General features: G+C 37.9%; 1 protein-coding gene across 2 annotated transcripts in view; it reads left to right on the forward strand.

Annotated features, from left to right (window-relative positions):
- LOC101850185 (RNA-binding protein 45) overlaps nucleotides 1-18,234 on the forward strand; it is a 29,626-nt gene that overhangs the window by 3,927 nt on the left and 7,465 nt on the right. For both annotated transcript variants that reach the window (XR_004858780.1, XM_005103101.2), the window contains exons 2-11: nucleotides 7,063-7,160; nucleotides 7,929-8,054; nucleotides 8,665-8,791; nucleotides 10,182-10,262; nucleotides 11,917-11,991; nucleotides 12,474-12,656; nucleotides 13,705-13,876; nucleotides 14,419-14,482; nucleotides 15,258-15,537; nucleotides 16,673-16,866. Coding sequence is in view for 1 of the 2 variants with exons in the window: in XM_005103101.2 (XP_005103158.1) it covers nucleotides 7,063-7,160; nucleotides 7,929-8,054; nucleotides 8,665-8,791; nucleotides 10,182-10,262; nucleotides 11,917-11,991; nucleotides 12,474-12,656; nucleotides 13,705-13,876; nucleotides 14,419-14,482; nucleotides 15,258-15,537; nucleotides 16,673-16,857 (1,391 nt within the window). In the remaining variant the exon portion in view is untranslated. The remainder of the gene's footprint in view (nucleotides 1-7,062; nucleotides 7,161-7,928; nucleotides 8,055-8,664; nucleotides 8,792-10,181; nucleotides 10,263-11,916; nucleotides 11,992-12,473; nucleotides 12,657-13,704; nucleotides 13,877-14,418; nucleotides 14,483-15,257; nucleotides 15,538-16,672; nucleotides 16,867-18,234) is intronic.

Below are 18,234 nucleotides of genomic sequence, written 5' to 3' on the forward strand. Positions count from 1 at the left end.
TCTGCAATCTCTTCTGCTTGGAAACACCGATTGGATTTTTTATCTGCAGGAACTTGGAACGCTATTTTCCAAAGCATCTATGCCGAATCTAGGTCTAGTAGATTACTAACGCACGTTATTTAAACTAAAATTGACCTAGTTTCAAACGCTCATTCGCATCACATGACATGACCTCGTACATGTAGTAGTGAGTAGCGCGTGTGTCGGGGACCGTCAGTTGTCGGGGTCAACAAAGTTCATTCACACCGGTCGCGTTGGTCGAGGTGTTTTTCGGGACTTAACCAGTGTGGATGGCCGGGGGGAGGGGGTGGGGGTATTGTTTTGACACTTGGGCTTAAAATGCGTGCTGTGATACAGGTAGGCCTACTAATTAAGGGAAAAGGAATGAGAAAAAAAAATGAACAACCTTGGCGCGATCTTTTTTTCGATGTGATGGAAGTCAAACGTTGTTAAAACGCGGGCGTTTTGCGTGGATGATTAGAGTTATGTGTCAGCTATTTTCAAGACTACGAGTGTTTCAGCATCACTGTGACCTTCGCTCCCCCAGTCTATCCAACTTCGACTCGAGTACATATATGCTGTCTTTCAATTTTCCCACTATTTAGAGGTCCAAACGTGAACTTTTTCCTGCAAAAGTTTTGCCTTGCATACTTGCCTCTTAAAAGGGAACCAGGACATATCCCCCCCCCCCCCCCCCCCCCGCGCCTTCCCTAGTGCCCTTTATGACTGATTTGCCGTTGATCCCGACTTTTTTCACCAGATCCTGATATTTTAACTCAGAAATCCTGATTTTTAGATTTCATAGAGTGGCAGGTCTGCGTCAGGACAATTGTTAGATAATGTGAGAGCTCTATATATATACCAACAGCAGAAGCTCAGTAAGAACGAAGGAAAGAAATACAGACTGGTTCAAAGTAAGATCTGGAGTACGACAGGGATGCGTTCTCCCCTCCTGTTTATAATATATATGGACACAATAACGCAAGAAGCAAACCAAAGCCCAGAAAGCCTAAATGAATTTCTGTTCGCAGACGACCAATGTCTAATTCATCATGACCAACAAAGCCTCCAAAATCACACTACCGAACTCAACAACACCTGTGAGAAATTCAACATGAAAATAAGCACATCAAAAACAGAAGTTATGAAAGTGAGTCGAAGCCATAGTCCCCTGAACATCCATGTCAATAGTAAACAACTGAAACAGGTGAAAGAGTTTAAATATCTTGGCAGCACTTTTTCTGAAAACGGGTCCATAAACAGAGAAATAGAAATGGGAACTCAAAAAGCCAACACTGTCACCTACTAGCTCGCACCCCTTCTATCTCATCCAAACATCTCCATGGACTCAAAGAGACAGCTTATCACCTCAATATTCATACCAACATTATGTTATCAGTGCCAGACCTGGACCTTAAGCAAAACCCATGAAAGCAAAATCACCTCATGCGAAATGATATGTCTCCGCAAAACCCTTGACATCATAAGACGAGACAGGCAGAGAAATGAAGTAAGAGCAGCTATCGGCACTGAGTCCTGCCTGCGTTACATAGAAACACAGAGGATAAAATGGTTTGGTCACCTGTTACGCATGTCATCTGACCAGCCAGCTTCGAGAGCCTACACACCAAGCACTCAGGCTATATAAAGGAAGAGGAAGGCCACGAAAAAGGTGGATCGAGGGTGTCAAGGAAACCCTAAGAAAACATAACATCACAACTGAAAGAGCTGCGGAGCTGGCCTACCATAGAAAACTGCATCTCCCATCGACGCTTAACGGCAACAGAGGATGAAAAAGTAAAGTAAGAGTAGATCGGGTCTTTAAAAAGGAAAAAAAATTTGAGCTGTAACGATCGAGTCCGGCCAAGCGTAATGAACTTTTGAAAACTGGTATCGTGATGCGTGCAAGTTCCGAATGCGATATTTCGTTTTGTCTGTGTGATCACCGGAAACACCGGTGATGGGATCAAAAGGATGAATAAATTACATGGCTCAAATAAGGGGTGACCACAGAATTCTACACTTATAGAAGCGGAACTCCCTCTTTGCGATCGCTGATTCGCTGTGAGGAATTGAAACTAAAACATGGCGGCCAATTGAGGGCACCTTTGGCTGCGCCGCACAGCGAGGCTTCGCGTTGCTATGCGGGCTGATGCTAGTGGCTAAGTGGTAGGGATTGGAAGATACCTTACATCAGTATTTTAAAACTTTCTTCGAAGAGGAAATATAGTTAAATAGTCTAGATCTATCACATATTTATTGCCAACAATATGTCATAATTGGCAATGTTACAATGTTTTTGTGTTGTTAGTTTGGGTTTTTGTAATGATGGGATGGGATCTAGATCTAGACTAAAGATCTTCACACTCACAATACACTTGATAGTAACACTAATTATGAACATTAATTCTGTTGGCAAAATATCTAGATATAGTCTTGATTCGTACTACGATAAAGTATCATAAAGGGGACGCTGACAGTAACATGCTCACTACAATTACATTGTCATTAAACTTAAGGCCATCCACAGCAAGCAAAAAAGAACAATACAACTTATAAGCCGTTTCTCCAATTTACTAGAAAGAGATCAATAACTTGAGCTCATATTGAGGAAATGTATTATTTCTCTCTTTAAGAATTCATCTCTGTGTTTACATCAGTGAAATATAGTGTGTACAATAACATGCTTTGTAGCACGTGCAAGTCTAACAAATACCAGAGATTGGAGAATGTGTCGGTTGCACATAAAATACATAGGCCTATTATACATGCTGCAAAAAACACAAGAATGCAGAAAAGGCCTCAAATAATATTGTTTTTAACACATAAAAGCCAACAAAGCAAAACAAAGTAAACAAGAGTGGAACTGGCATATGTTTCCTGAATATATGTTCAAAGTCATTGTTTTGTGTGTTGAGAGTGTGATTTCTAATGCATGAATGATAGGCTCATTCAGATGTGATAATGAAGGATTTCAGAGCTGTGTGTATTTTGAGAAAAAATGTATCCCCATACCTTGGATCACATGTCGAGGGAATGGGCTTGTCCCCCTGTAATCTCCGCACACAGTAGTAAACAAACACACATTTTTGAACACGTATAAGAAAAAATAAATGGTCTCTTAATTGTTACGGATCAAATTGAATTCCTGTTACAATTCGATTAATTGATAAAAGCGCGTAACACAATGCATTGGCCTACCCTGCCCTATAGGCCTATAATGCTATTTAATAAATACATTCGTCAGATCTGGAATCTTTAATGCCCGCACACAGTAAACAAACACACATTTTGAACATGTATAAGAAAGAAGAAGTGGTCTCTTGTTACGGATCAAATCGAAGTCCTGTTACAATTCAATTAATTGATAAAAGCGCGCATCGGCTAACCCAGGGCTATAACGCTATTTTATAAATACATTCGTCAGATCTGGAATCTTTAATCTTTAATTTTTAATCCCCGCACACAGTAAACAAACACGTGAACACGTATAAAAAAATAAGTGGTCTCTTGTTACGGATCAAATTGAAGTCCTGTTACAATTCAATAATTGATAATAGCGCGCATTGCAATGCTTTGGCTAACCCAGCATTATATGCTATTTAATAAATACATTCGTCAGATCTGGAATCTTAAATTGTAATCATAATTATATATATATATATGTGCTTGCGCGTGGGAAGTGAAAGTGAAAGGAATTGAAAATGCTTTCAAAAACAATTATGAAAGTAACATAATTAAAGTAGGACAACATGTGCTTATAAAGGCCCAAAAAGGTGTATGGATGCGGAAATTAATGTTTCGGAGGAAAATAATACGCTATCTCTACTACTGTAGCTACGGTAAAAAATTTGTTGCGCAACTTATCAAATATCTAGGCTACTGAACTATCGAACATCTAGATGTAGATTCTCTTACTTTTGCAAAATGACTTAGATCTATCAATTCGTCTTAACAGATGAGTATTTTTTCAAACATTTGTACACATGGGTGCTATATATTATTCTAGAAATTTTTAAAAAGAAAATTCTTTAATAAAAACTAGCCCAATATTTTAAAAAAAATCCCAGTCAATGGTTTCTACAGATTTTTAAAAGTTTACAGCTGGAGCTAAATCTCTTTTAAAAGCAAGTCCGTCCTTTTTTTTCCTTCTGCTGGCGACATATAAAGCTAATTATTGGACGCATGTTTTGAGAACATTAATAAGATCTATTGAAGAAATATGTCAGGGTAAAAAAAACCCACCAAATTTCTTGTAACAAATTTTGCTACTAAAAAATGACGTAGGCCATATGCGTATGCAAAATGTGTGTGGGAAGGTAGAATTAGTGCTGTGAACAATCCCATCCATGTTACGAATTTTTTCAGTTCTGTAGATCTTATATAAACTCTGCTATGTCTGCCTTTTCTGTTGTTGCACCCAAAAACACAACAATTTAAAACCTTAATTCCAATCTCCAGGTTGCACAGTGAATTCTGAAACTCAAAATTACAAACTCCGCTGGTCTGCTACCGTCAATCTCAATAAATTCAAATAGATTTCTAGGTCTGTGCATGCTCTGTTTGATTTTTGAAGATAAAGTTTCTAGATAGACCTGCTTCTACGGAGGAATTGGAGAAAAGTGTAAAAAATAAGTGGCTTTGGCAATGGTTTGATGAAATTTTCAACGATGTCAAAGTGTCTGTGAGTGTGGTGTAGGAAAGTCGAACAACCCGGTGCATGCTTTTGCCTTAGTCAGGCAATCTCCAAGACCCTAAAAAAAAAACTACGACCACCCACATAACTACCTTAAGGCAACTAAATGGTTCAACGAGCGACATACGGACGGCAAGGTAGGAAGAGTTTTCATATTTTTATAAATTTCAGGGTTGGGAAAATTTTGGATCTGTGTTTTCAGAGCTGGAAAAATGTTTCACTGGCACCCATGACACCGATAGACAGTAGGCCTATTCCGAAATTAGAAAAAACAGGTCTTGTTTCACACCGGGTGAGAATAGCCAACGCTGGCAAGTCTCACCTGGGGTGAGAGGTCGATCATATTTTTATTCTCACCCGAGGTGAGGATATAGCCACTTCCGTAGATGGCACGAAACTGGTTGAGGCAGATTCTAGATGTATTATTTACGATTCAATGATTGAATAGGTTCGATGAAACTGGCTTAAGAATAGATGGGAACAAGTGAACAAGAAGTTTTTTCCAGTGTAGAATCTAGATCTAGCTGTTAATGTAAACTTGCCACTCATCCCGATTTAAATCGGGATATCTAGATTTTTTGTCCTAATTATCAAGCATCCTGCTTTTCCCAATTTTAGTCATGAACATCCCGATTTTTTTGTTCCGTCTGTTACGCCAGATTTTTCTAAAAATTTAGACCTACTCTGCAATATATTTTTTTTCTCTGCAATGGGAAGCACCCGTTTTTGCCGTTATAAAAACTTTTTTTCAGCAGGAACTCGGAGCACTATTTTTCTAAATAATAATATTGATGCCGGATTTAGTAGTTCATTCGCCCCAAGTTGTGTGGGAACTTTGCTCGCATATCATGTGTTATTTCAACTATAATGGAAAGAGTATCGCTTTGGCATTCAGACTTGGGACATTCTCAAGATCTAGATCTAGATCAGCTTTTGGTTTCTCTCAGAATTCTCCCTTGATAGCCTGATAGGCTAACTATTTAATTTGCCACCGAGTGCCATTTTTAAACAAACACATGGGTCGCCACCACTCGGAGAACAAGTGACGCTTCTGTCGCAAGTTCATGGTGACGTTCATTGTTACTTTGTTACAGACTGGGTAAACAGTGACCACTCATCTCACGTACCATTTTTGTATGAGTTCTGGGTGTTGCTTATGGGTTATGAGGGATCACATGCTTACCTCACCAGCAGCTGAAAATTGGTACCTATTGGTCAACAGTGGGAGGGGCCTACGCAACATGATCGGTTGGAGGGACTACCTAACAACAATGACAGGTCATTGGGTTATGACGGCTCGTCCACAACACCAGGGGCCAGTGCACAATTTATGACAAAACGTAATGGAGTCAATAAGGTGGCCGTCTAAGACAGGTGTTATTGCTTAGTGTGATAGGGGTTGTGTGTTAAAATATGGTGGCCGCGTTGGACAGGTGCCTGTTTTACAGTTAAATTATATAGAAAAAACGCAAGGAGGAAAATGGAAAGTGGCCGTTTGTACAGGTGACCGTCTTATAGAGGTGGCCGTCAGGGCAGGTTCGACTGTATGTATGTATATATATATATGGACACCCCAGGGACGTTTTTAGTCAGCTTGGCAGTCACCTTTGTGAATTGTAGTTGATCCCGATTGTTTTCACCAAATCTCAATTCCTCCCCCCTCCTTCTGATATCCTGGTCATTCGATTTCATAGAGTGGCAGGAAGTAAATAAATTAATGCCATGAGATGCACTGCTTAATTTTTTTTCGAGAGATGAAGAAAGAAAAACTAAACCACAGTATATTTTATTGCAGAACACACATGGCTGCTAAACCCATTGCAAATTGACTGTCCTGAAATGTTCAAGAAATCCAAGTACAATACTTACAAAACATAAAGTTATAGGAAAAAAAAAACAACCCAAAGGGGCATACACATTATGAAACAATTTAATTATCCCCACACACACAAGCATCAAATACACAATTTATTAACAGAGGATATTGTTGAACAAATGTATCTAGAATATATATAGCTTTCCTCAACTTTCAACTCTTTCCACTCGCCCAGCGCCGAGCACAAAACCTTCCCCTTGGAGTGGGCTGTTGGTGGGTGCTCTGGTGTGGTTTGCTTCTTCTTTCCTATCAAACATCTATCGTCCTTTTCTCCCCTTCTTCTTTTTTATGTTTGTTATTCTCTTTTAACACCTAATCTTCTGGCGCTCATATGACCTTATGCAGTTGCGAGCGCCGTAAAACTTCTACTAAAACTAGACTTCCCCACAGTATGCTTTCATAATGTGTATTTTCTGTCTTTTTATTTGTCAGTACTTTGAGCGATATTGTTGTAATCATGTATGTGGGACTATAATTCTTTTTATAACAGGTATTGCATACATCAAGTTCTCTAAAACATCGGAAGCCATGCAAGCTATGGAAGAGATGAATGGAAAAGCTTTGCCAGGCTCAACGAAAGGACTAAAAGTATGTTATGATGATTTGTGGAAAAGGGGTTCATTTAAACTTTGAACTATTCTCATTTTATCTTGGGGTTGAATATATATTGTCGGTCGAACAGTTTTCCTTGTTTGTAAAAGTGGTTGAGTATCTTGGTCAGTCATAATTCAGTGACTACTCAGGGCATGAGAGGAAGCTGATGAATGTTGAAATAATTTTGTGCCCACTCCTACAGCATTATAATGATTACAACAGTGATGACACTTCTTACAAGGCCGCCCCCCATTTTTTTTTTTTTCAAAGAAGGCTCGGAAATTTGTACTCAGAATTCAACTAACTTGTCGTCATTGCTTTCATGGCAGCTTATTCATAAACTGATATTATACTTTCGGTGTTCCACTCAAAGAAATTAACAATGTGCACTGTCTCTTTGTTTCCTCTTCTTTCTTTTTTCCCCCCTCTGCGTTAGATTTTTTGTCGTTTTTAGAATTGCGCCAAATTATAATATATATTAATATCTGATCAGCAGCATGTGCAGTCTATAGATTAGAATAATATCGAATGGTTATGTTTTAAAAAAATTGTTTTATGTTATAACTTAGAAGCCACACATCAAAAAGCTTTTAAGCACTTTTACACCAATTATCAGAGAATGTAATGAGTTTCCATTGTTATCAGCAGTAAAGTGATTAAAGTTAAGGCAAAGACAAAGGCTTTCTGATGAGCAGGAATTTGTGCTATACAAATAGCTATTATTATTTCTAGTGATGCATACCTTGCCTTATTGCCTTTCAGGTAGTTGTGGCGAACAGCAAACGGGATGGTTCTACCAGGGATCCAAGAGAAGATGAGAGGCTCGTCCGTCTGTTTGTCATAATTCCCAAGTCATTTAACGAACAAAACCTACAAGATGAGTTCTCGGTAAGTTGAATGAGCAATTCGAAGTTGGTCATGGTGTACATCATACACACTATGTTGTCTCAAAGGTGCTACTTGTCGTGAGCACTAAAACATTTGTTTACTCCCAGATTTTAATATTTGCTTTGGTTAAGACACTTTTTTTTCACATGATGGCAATGATAGCATACCTTGGGTTGGATAACTGACCTGCCAAGTATAATTTTTCTTTCCCTGGAACCTGTTGTTGTTTTTAGTTGCCTCTAGACCATGTACAATTGACCATAGTAAAGGCATGGAAGTACACATTGTTATGACATGCCGTACAAGATTGATTTTCTGTACCTGGGTTTGTTCACATATATAAGATCTACAGAAATTTGTTCATTCTTTTAATCAGAGCAGCAGTCCAACTGAGTCTGCTGGAGTCTGGTGACTCAAATTTTTTTGGTCTCTTATCTCGGGGGGGGGGGGGGTTCTGAGAAAGTCTACAATGGGTTGGCTTATCTGAGAAAGGTTGTGATCCAGGTTCTGGGTTTTTGCAATGGTAATAAGATTATAGTTCCCTTTGTTGTGTGGTCAATAGAGTTGCTGTATTTTTATTTTTTTTAATCGTTCAATCTTTCATCCTCAGAAATTTGGTGATGTGGAAAATGTGACTGTATTAAAAGACCGCAGTTCTGGGGAAAACAAGGGGTTTGGATATGTTCGTTTCTTCAGGCCCATCCATGCTGCTCTTGCTTATGAGAACTGTGACAGCTGTAAGTATTGTTCAGTTGTGGCTCGTGGGAAAGATATTGTAGTCATTTTTGTTTATGATGAAGTGTCTTTTTGTTGTGAACAAAGTGACTTGCTTTTTACTCGTTTTCTGTTACACTCCAAGCTGCCTACCTCTTGCACTAAAAAATTGTGACCATCGACGCTAACATTTATATTTGTCCTTTTTTTTTTGGTTCTTTTTTTTTTGTTGCTATACCGCTTTTAGTTGTCAAGGGGTGATTGCAGAACAGCGCTGATTCTTTTAACGTGAAACTTATTGTGTAGAGTGTAAAGATTAGTTGTAAAAAGGGTATAGAAACACTTCCTTAAGCCATGGAATTGGCACGGTTTTCAGATTATTTTAAAAAAAATATGTTGGAAAGTTACTTGTTAACCTTATCCGTACGCCCTGGGGTCATTTTGTACCCCCGGGGTTGTTTTCTTCACATTTTAGAGAATACTTCTAGTGCGAAGATCTCTTTGAAACTTTCAGTAGTTCTAAAAAAATCATTTTAACAGACTGCTATGCAAAGCGTACGGATCGGATTAACGAGTTAATTTCCTCTTTGGAAAGCGGTGGCACAGAGTTCCCCATATCGTATGGATACGATAGTGAGACACGGTGTACGGATAGGGTTAAGAAGGCTTAATTAAGCTTATGTTTTAGTCCCAGGATGTACAGGAATATAGGTATACTATACATTAAACTGAAAAGAAGCAAATATAGGAATCATGAATGAATGTTCTGCATTTATTCTGTAAAACAAATTTATACACAGATCACTGCAAAAATATTAAAATCGGATTCCTTTCTAGGTCTTCACCACTGCTGAATAGTTTTAGATCTATATTGCTGTCATCATCAGTCTCTACTCAAATTCATGAACAATCACTGCTGTCTTTGCTGTGCTTCTCACGTGCTAGGCGACTGTTGTGATCCAGACACGATTGTCATACGTACAGCTGTTGTCAACCACCCAAAATTGTTTAAATATTCTCACTTCAACGGACAAAAAGCTTTCTCAAAGACCTTACACATTCAATCAACACTTGTATTTTATCAACTAACACCAAACCAAATGTAAAAACTTCAATTAAACCAAGCAAAACATGATAGGAATAAATGATGGAAGAAACAATTAGAAACACCAGTGAATGCTGACAGCCTTCTGGGTTTCCCGACTAGCACTGTGAGCTGTGTTCCTTATTTAATGAGTTAAAAGTGCTAGTGTCACTTACCAGAGAGGGTGAGATTAACAACCCCCCCCCCCCCCCCCCACCCCAAAAAAAGGGGGAAAAGTGCTGGTCCCTTTTTGTGTTGTTAGGAATAACATACTCTTACTATTTTTAATTGCAATGTGCTATTTGTATGTGTATTTTTATTCATTGCAGCTTATAGACCCAAGTTTGCAGAACCACAGCGATCGAGGGATGAAAGAGACGAAATTGAAAATCACGGTTATACAGGAGCCGGTATGTAAGCTCTGTGTCTAGAAACTTTGTATAGCAATGCCAATGAAAATCAAATTTTTTCGCTTTAGCCCTTTTTTATTTGGTACCTAAGAAAGAATTTTCAATTCTAAGAATTATGCTTCTTGAATTTTAAGAATCGGTTAATAAATAAAAAAAGTTATGAGGCTGTAAAGGTCAGTAAAATGTGGGTGACCCACATATAGGAAAATACTCCTAAAAGTAGACCACGCATTAGCAGATTCTGTAAGAAAATCGACGATGTCTCAGTAATAAATTTGAGAGTTAGAAAGAAACTTGGCTGTCTGATGTAGTTTTCGGTGGAGAAATCATATCTGCAGTCTGATTTACTAACCATTTTGTATTTATTTTGTTATAATTAAAATTTTGGTTTACATATTACGGTTGTGCGAAAAAAGGGTTTCAGGATGAGAGCATTTTATTAATAGCATGGGATCTTTTAGAATATGTTGGCAGCGTGACTTAATAACAGCAAAGCTTTCTCTGATGACTTTAGACCATGCCAACCTTAAAATAAAAGTTAATTCAGTCGAGCATGCCGTACAATTAAAAAATTTTTCCAGATGAGACGCGAACACTTAGCTCGCCTCGGAATACCCCCGTTGCGATGTTACATGGGAACAGAGAGAAAAACTACCAGATGCGCCCACCAGGCATTGCCCTATTTAAAGTGACCAATGAACGGGCTCAGAATAGTCATGCTAGGATTTGTAGGTCACATACATTTGCCGAGGGAGTGGGGGGAAATTTGGATAGGGGGATAGTCGTGCATTTGTGATTGGGTCTAAACAACTACTTGACACTGAACATTCAAATTTGAGGACACTATAGAGAAAAGATAGATCTTTTACCTTCTCGAAGTTGAAATTCAAGCTCCTTATAGTTTTCGGTATACATGATACGAAAGTGTTCTCGACACCAAATGTATAGGTTAATATATGTGTACGAACTTCGTCCACATATCATTAGTTTGTCCTGTTTTCTTGGTTGCCAAGTTTCATTCGCATTGGTCCAGAAATAGAGCAGACTGAGGTTGAGAAAGTAAGTCACTTACGTTCTGACGCGGTCCAAAAATTTACCCGCAAACGGGGACCAAATTTTTGCCGCGCGCGGAAGCCCGATTGGCATTGCTACTTTGTATTAATACTTTTGTACAGCACCATGCTGTTGGTTCCAATACAAAATGTGGTAGTGAATGGTGTAATCTTTCTCATACGTAATGTTTCATATCTTTTTAACATAAGTGTTGAGCTTTCCTGCTTCTGAGTGGCATGTTGAAGTGTTTAATTTAATTGAGAAAGGATCTGTTATTTGAGACATTTTCCATAATTGTCTATGATTATTGTTATTCTCTAAGCTGTATCTAACACAGAATTTTAACAGCCATTATAGTGGTGAATTGGTGAATGACAGTGTCACTGTGAACAACACTGAAATATTGGGACTGATATGCACTTGATCTGAAAAGATGTATACCTGCAGTTGTAGAATGGGGAGAGCTCATGAAATAAAAAATCGGAAATAGATATTATATTCCGCCCCCACCCCACCCCCCAATATTGTTAAGATACACTTCTTATTTGTAAAATATTTTTTGTATTATTTTTCAAACCCTGTTAACTTTTATATGTTCCAGGCCAAAAGAGAATGTATGAAGAAGACTTTGGTGGTTTTCATGGAAATTATAACATGGACTCCACTGGGTTTCAAGGTAAGTGACTCAACCGTGAGAAAAGCGTAGGCTGCTTGAGGTGTTACTGGCACTGATTTGAACCACTCATTGATCTAATATAATTTATATGCTTAAATTATTGGAGGCTTATCATATTTGCCTTTATTGTGTGTGTTTGTATTTTCCTATACATACTTTCAGTAGGGCTGTGATATATCTTCAGAGAATTTCACCAGTGTTGTTTTCCTGAACTGTCAATGTTTCAGAAAGTTTTTAAAATTTGATTGATACGATTGGAAATTTGGTTTATCTGTCATTGGTGACTTTTTAAAAGTTAATGGGTGTTTTGAATTTGATGTTACTACATTTTTGACAAAGCTGTATTGCAACAAAGATTATTTTATTCTTAAGTAAAATGCCACTTATTTTGCCTTGATAATGATATTAGACTGCATTCTTATTATATTGTTTGTAACATATGTCCTAGTTCTGCAGCCAAATCTATTTTTGCCTCCTCACAGGATTTAGACCTGGTTCCAATTCTGGGGGGCCAGGCCCCAGAGAGATGCTGGCTGATTATTCCACCACCTCCAGCACTTCTCGGCTAGTCATCCAGGCCCCCATTGGTCTCACTCAAGGATATCTAGTAAAACTGTTCAGTCTTATTCCGGGCATGGAATACTGCGACCTGAATGAAACGACAGGTAAGAAATGTGAGGTATCGTGGTGAAATCAGGCGCTCGTCAAAATTAATGAAAGTGAAGAAACTGGCATTTTCCCATAGGTTTTGGAATTTTTATCGAATTTTTGTTTTTTGGCTCAACACCGTACATGCTCTTTTAAGAACTTATTTCTGTGTGGGTTTTACTGAACAATGTCGATTAAAGGCATAACGGATGTAAATTTTCAGTTTCCACGGACTCTCAAGCTAAGGAAATTTTGGCAGCCATTTTGTCGCTAAATTTTCCTCTTAAACCAGGCCACACCCCCATCTCCTTTTTTCGCCAATATCTTGACTTGGAGAAAAGATAAATGGATTTTTTTTTCATCAAAAGCAAGGCAAATGGACAGGCTTTAACTCTTTACAATCACACAGCCAGCAGTACAAAAATACCCCATCTGGTCACCCAGCCAGGAGAGCGACTGCAACAGACTTCTCAGGCCAGGTGACCGGAACGGATAATTTTCACTGGCACGTTATTGCGCCAAGGGACTGCAAAGTGTTAAATTGATACCAATAACTCCATATGCCCCAAATTGACGAGTGCCTGATTCCACCGCGCCGTGACACAAACTATATTCTGTATTCAAAGAAAGATATATAGTTGTTTTTATCTGGAACCAGTAGCTTGTCTCTCGTCATTTTGTCTGCGGATAGTATAATAATTCACTTTCAGTGTTTAAAATATGCTGACCTCTTATCTTAGTTAAAGTAAGAGATTGAAGAAAACTCAAAAATTTTTATCGGATTTACTGATTTTTTAATCATTTGAAATTCCCAGAAAGAATATTAACACTTCGCCATCACAAGGCTCATATAGTAAAAATCCTTGTCATCAAAGGCAAAGGCATTTTGGGGAAAATCCAAAGAAACTGGGAGGTAAACATCGCCGATCAGCGAGATGTGATGGCAAAGTGTTAAAGAGATTAATATATATCAACAGTATCCTTTTAAAAAATTAGTTTTGTGCTTTATATTGTTGTGCTCATTTTCATGTTCCCAACATTTTTTTCTTTTCGTATGGTGTGTAGGTATTGCCTATGCCCGTTACAGCAGCCCCCAATGTGCTGCCTATGCAAGAGACAAGCTGCACGGATTTGAGTATCCTCTTGGCAGTGCACTGCATGTACAGCTGGCGGAGGACAGTGCCAGACAAGAGTATCCCATGAACGTAGATAGTGGATACGCTTCGGGATATGGAAAGTAAGTGAAGTCCAATTTTATTTCTCAATATTTTAGTCTGCTTCATGGTTTGTGCACTGGGATGTTATCTGTAAGTGCAGGATTTTTTTCTGTGCATATGTATGTTCTTTGTTAGTTCATAGAGTGGAATACTTGTGTTTATATTTCTAAAGGAAAACTGAATATTTTAAATGGTTTCTGGTAGTGAAATGTCCTTGTTTAGCTCTTGCTTGTTTAAGAGAAAGGGGAATAGTGGTCTGGGCGATATTGCTGTAATTTCAAGCCAATATTTATCTTCAGTGCCTGTGAAAGGCAGAACCCCATTAATGTCCCGTGATCAGTTGTTGTAAGTCAAACTGGGGTGGAGGATCTCAACACTATAGTTAGCTTCTTCACTTCCATTATTTAACCATAATTGACAAAAAAAGAAAAATTGATTCTGAATATTTCTCCCAAACAACTGTGAGCACACATCACTTGCAGTTTTCTCATTTTTTAAATGGAAGGGTGGCTATCACTGGAGATAAAAATATACTTTAGAATGCACCATCTCTTTATTCCAGTTCCCAGTTTGGAAACTATGGTCAGTCTTCATTTGGACTGGACAGTATGGATGTTCGCCAGAAGGTAAGTGCAATGACTATATATTATCCTGAGAAGTAAGCTAATGAGTTGCAAAAAAAATTATGAATTTTCAATCTATTGAATTTTGTTAAACTATATATAGAAGAAAGGGAAGTCTGCTGGTTTTAAAGCTTTTATATATGTTATATTATCCCTATTTTTATGAAACATTTCAGAATCATACGTTTCTGTAACGCATTTTACGAATACAGTAAAACTTGTATTAAAAACTTTCAATGGGACTGCCTTGTCATGATGCACACATACAAAGAAAAGTCATTCTTGAAAAATAATAGAAAATTGGCACAGAAAAAAAAATATTGTTGAAGTAGTTTCTAAGTCTCGCAACCATGACAATTATACAAAATTATGAATAACAGTGTAGGCCTATTTTATTTATTTTGGATGTCTATTTCTTTATTATGCTTTGAAGATGGAAGCTCCTCTCTGACACACTTGTGTGCCCAGTATTCTTTCTCCTGCTTTTTTATGTCATGTACTAACTGATTTGAAATCCATGCGACTACATTTACTATACATCCTCTCTGAGGGGAAAATGTAACCCATTACCCAGCATGTCAATACACAGAGCTGTAGGTTCAGCTGCACAGACTCTGCCCATCATATGGGACCTCTGAACCATTTAATGGATTATTCTGCTCCAATTTTGTAATTACATGAAGATTTCTAGGTCGTCAACACATTAGATTGTTCAAAAGTGTCTCAGCCATAACAGTAATTACTCACAATGGTTGTGATTTTCTTTTCTTCTTTTCAGGCTGCTATGATATTAGAGAAAGCAGGAATCAACCCCCAGAACTTGCTGAACTTGTCCTCTGCCAGTTCCTCTGGTTTGGGTTCTGTTGGAGATGGTAGAAAAGAAAGGGTGCTCTACTGTAATGTCTCCCTTCCACCACCGCAGCCCACTGTCCAAGATGATGGAAAAAATCTGGCTCAAAGATTGTTCATTGTTTGTCAGCCCTCTGGAGTGTCCGAGCGTGTTCTGAAGGATGCCTTCTGCAGATTTGGAAACCTGATCGACGTCTACTTGTTGTCAGGTTGGTATACTTTTTTATTTTTTGGGGTACGGTGTGTCTTTAGGTGTTGAACTGTTCTGGGTTGTCACTTAAAAGGTGTTCTTGTCTTGTATTGTCGGGAGAAGAAGTGCTGCATACTTGCAGTGTCTATACAAAGAATACATATTTATCCAGTACACTTGAAATTTAACTCTACTCAGGATGATTTTTTTGTTTTCAGCAGTGTAACAATGTTGGATAATGTGTAAGAGTACAGCTTTTTAATAATGTTCTTTATGATAAAGCATTGTGTATAGGAAAAACAGTTTTATATATATATATATATATCTTTTATAGTGTGCAGGGATGCCACTTTTCTGCTTTTTCCCCGGTATTTTGATCCTGATCCGCTGTTCCGTTTTTGAGATCGAGATAATATCTATAGTTCTCTATGTACACCCTTTGGGTTTCAAATTGGTATTCATATGTTAGCGAGACCGTGGCGAGTGGATTTTCAGCTATTTTCAAAAATGTTTAGTGGCGTCCCTGAGTGTGCTACGACATAAGGTACACAGTCAAACTTATGTAGTTTATAAATTCATGATGACTTTTTATCTGCTCTGTAGTCCCAGAATGAATTTGGTATTGTCCTGAACTCAAATCTGCCATAATAAGCTAATGACACTCCTTTTGTTATTTACAGCAGTTTTGAGGAAAATATTTTTTGTCAGCGTAATCATTTAAAAATAGAATTCTTCTGAAATTTGAATTCTAATTATTAAAAAACTAGTCACAGTTTCACTTTGATTTTTTCTTACAATTAGGGTAACTGGTCTTGCTTTAGATTTAGTTAGTTAAAACATTTGACGCGAAAATGATAAAAGGCATTTTGTCAGCTTATGTCTGAAATACTGTTTCCATTTGTTCAAATTCAAAGCCAAGGAGTACCATTATGTATTATTCTCTTTGAAGTTAAAATTGTATTTCTTCCTGCTGATATTGGGAGTTTAATCCAGACAGCTTTATATGGCTTTTTGTTGTACACAGGGCAGTGTACTCCTTAAGTTGTTTTGCGCTAGTCTGTGATCTAATTAGTACAAATAGAAAAATTAGCTTTAATCTGTGAGCAAAGTAGTCCAAATGAAAATAATAAATGTTCTTTTTCACAATTTTATAGGTCGCAACTATGGCTATGCAAAGTATGCTTCAAAGGAGAGTGCAATGAAAGCTATCGACACCTTACACGGCCAGTCTTTGGGAGGACAGAAGATCAAAGTGCTGGAGGCTGAGCCACCAAAAGCTCACCAAGGGCATCAGGGACTTCAGGGGGACGAGGGCCCTTCAAAGAAACAAAGGCTGTGAACTGTTGAGGTGAGCCGTTAGATTTAGCTAAATATGTTCAGATATGCTAGTAATTATTAAGAACTGTCAAGACGGAGATAACAGTGACTTGTCGAAGACAGCTAAACTGACAAAGGCAGTGTGGTCAATTGGAGGAGGTTACAAATCAAGGAGAACACTTGGTGTACCCTTTGTCCAAACAGATATCAAGTGTTCATATGGTGACCTTGTTTTCCCAGACAAATGTTTGTCATGGAAGATGGCATCAATTAAAACAAGTTCATTTGAGACTTCATCAGATCCTGATATTTCCCCTTATATCTTATCCTGAAGGAGAGTGGATGGTGTTCTATCACATCTTGGACAGGATAGTGGTCTCTCTTGGGGTTATGGAAATACTATTTACTGTACAATACTGCTATCTTATTTTGTCTTCTCAGCTATCGTGCATTTAATGAGATGTTTGATGTTCCGGCGAACTATGAGACTCAACTTATCGTAATTGTTCATTTAAAGGGCAGTTTATTTTTTGTCATGAAAGGTATGCACAGCTAATATAACAAATAATCTGGTTCCTAATAAAATTTGTGATGGCATCAGTACTGTTACCAAACAAAAATTTTAGGGGGATTGGCAGCTCATTTTTATTGGAAATTTTTTTAACCTCGACATCTTGTCTAATTTCTTCATGCTTTTGCTCATTTGCTTAATGTGTCCCATGCGCTCATAGGACCTTATGCAGTTGTGAGCGCCATAAAACACTTGCCCAAAAACGAAAAATGTGTAATATCACAGATGTTCTAGCAATTCTGTCCTCACAGAAAGTTGCAAGAAAAGTTAGCAAAAGTTACAAGAAAAGTTGCAAGATGTATATAGCTTTAAAAAAAATGTCATGGAATTATTGGAATAGGTTGTTGGTATTATCTTTTGCAATCAAAGTAACCCACATTAGTTTTGTCAGTGAGTACAAACTGTTTGTTCTCTGACACATGCGTCGGGTTGTTATACTCTCGCTGATGTTGGGCAGATGTGACCAATGTGGTTTGGGGCTGTGCAAATAATCTTGCATCTTTTTGGGGACTTTTTGCACCCCCCCCCAAAAAAAAAAAAGAAATCCTGTAATATTACATTATTTGCTCATAATAATAATATGACATTTATATTTCGTAAATGCATGTTACAATCATTGTCCTATGCGCTTTACTTTTACATATTCATGAAAAACATGCATACACACATGTGACATAATAATTAAATACGGTACAAGTGGAGCTTTTCCAGAAAAAACTTATGGTGTCATTTTACCACTTTAACGGCACAGGTGAAATCAAAATTGAGACTTCATGTCATGTAGCCTAGATGTCTTAATCTACCAGTGTAGAAAGTGCGATATGGCAT

This window comes from Aplysia californica, unplaced genomic scaffold (assembly GCF_000002075.1).
Source record: "Aplysia californica isolate F4 #8 unplaced genomic scaffold, AplCal3.0 scaffold00358, whole genome shotgun sequence".
Taxonomy (NCBI): Eukaryota; Metazoa; Mollusca; class Gastropoda; order Aplysiida; family Aplysiidae; genus Aplysia; species Aplysia californica.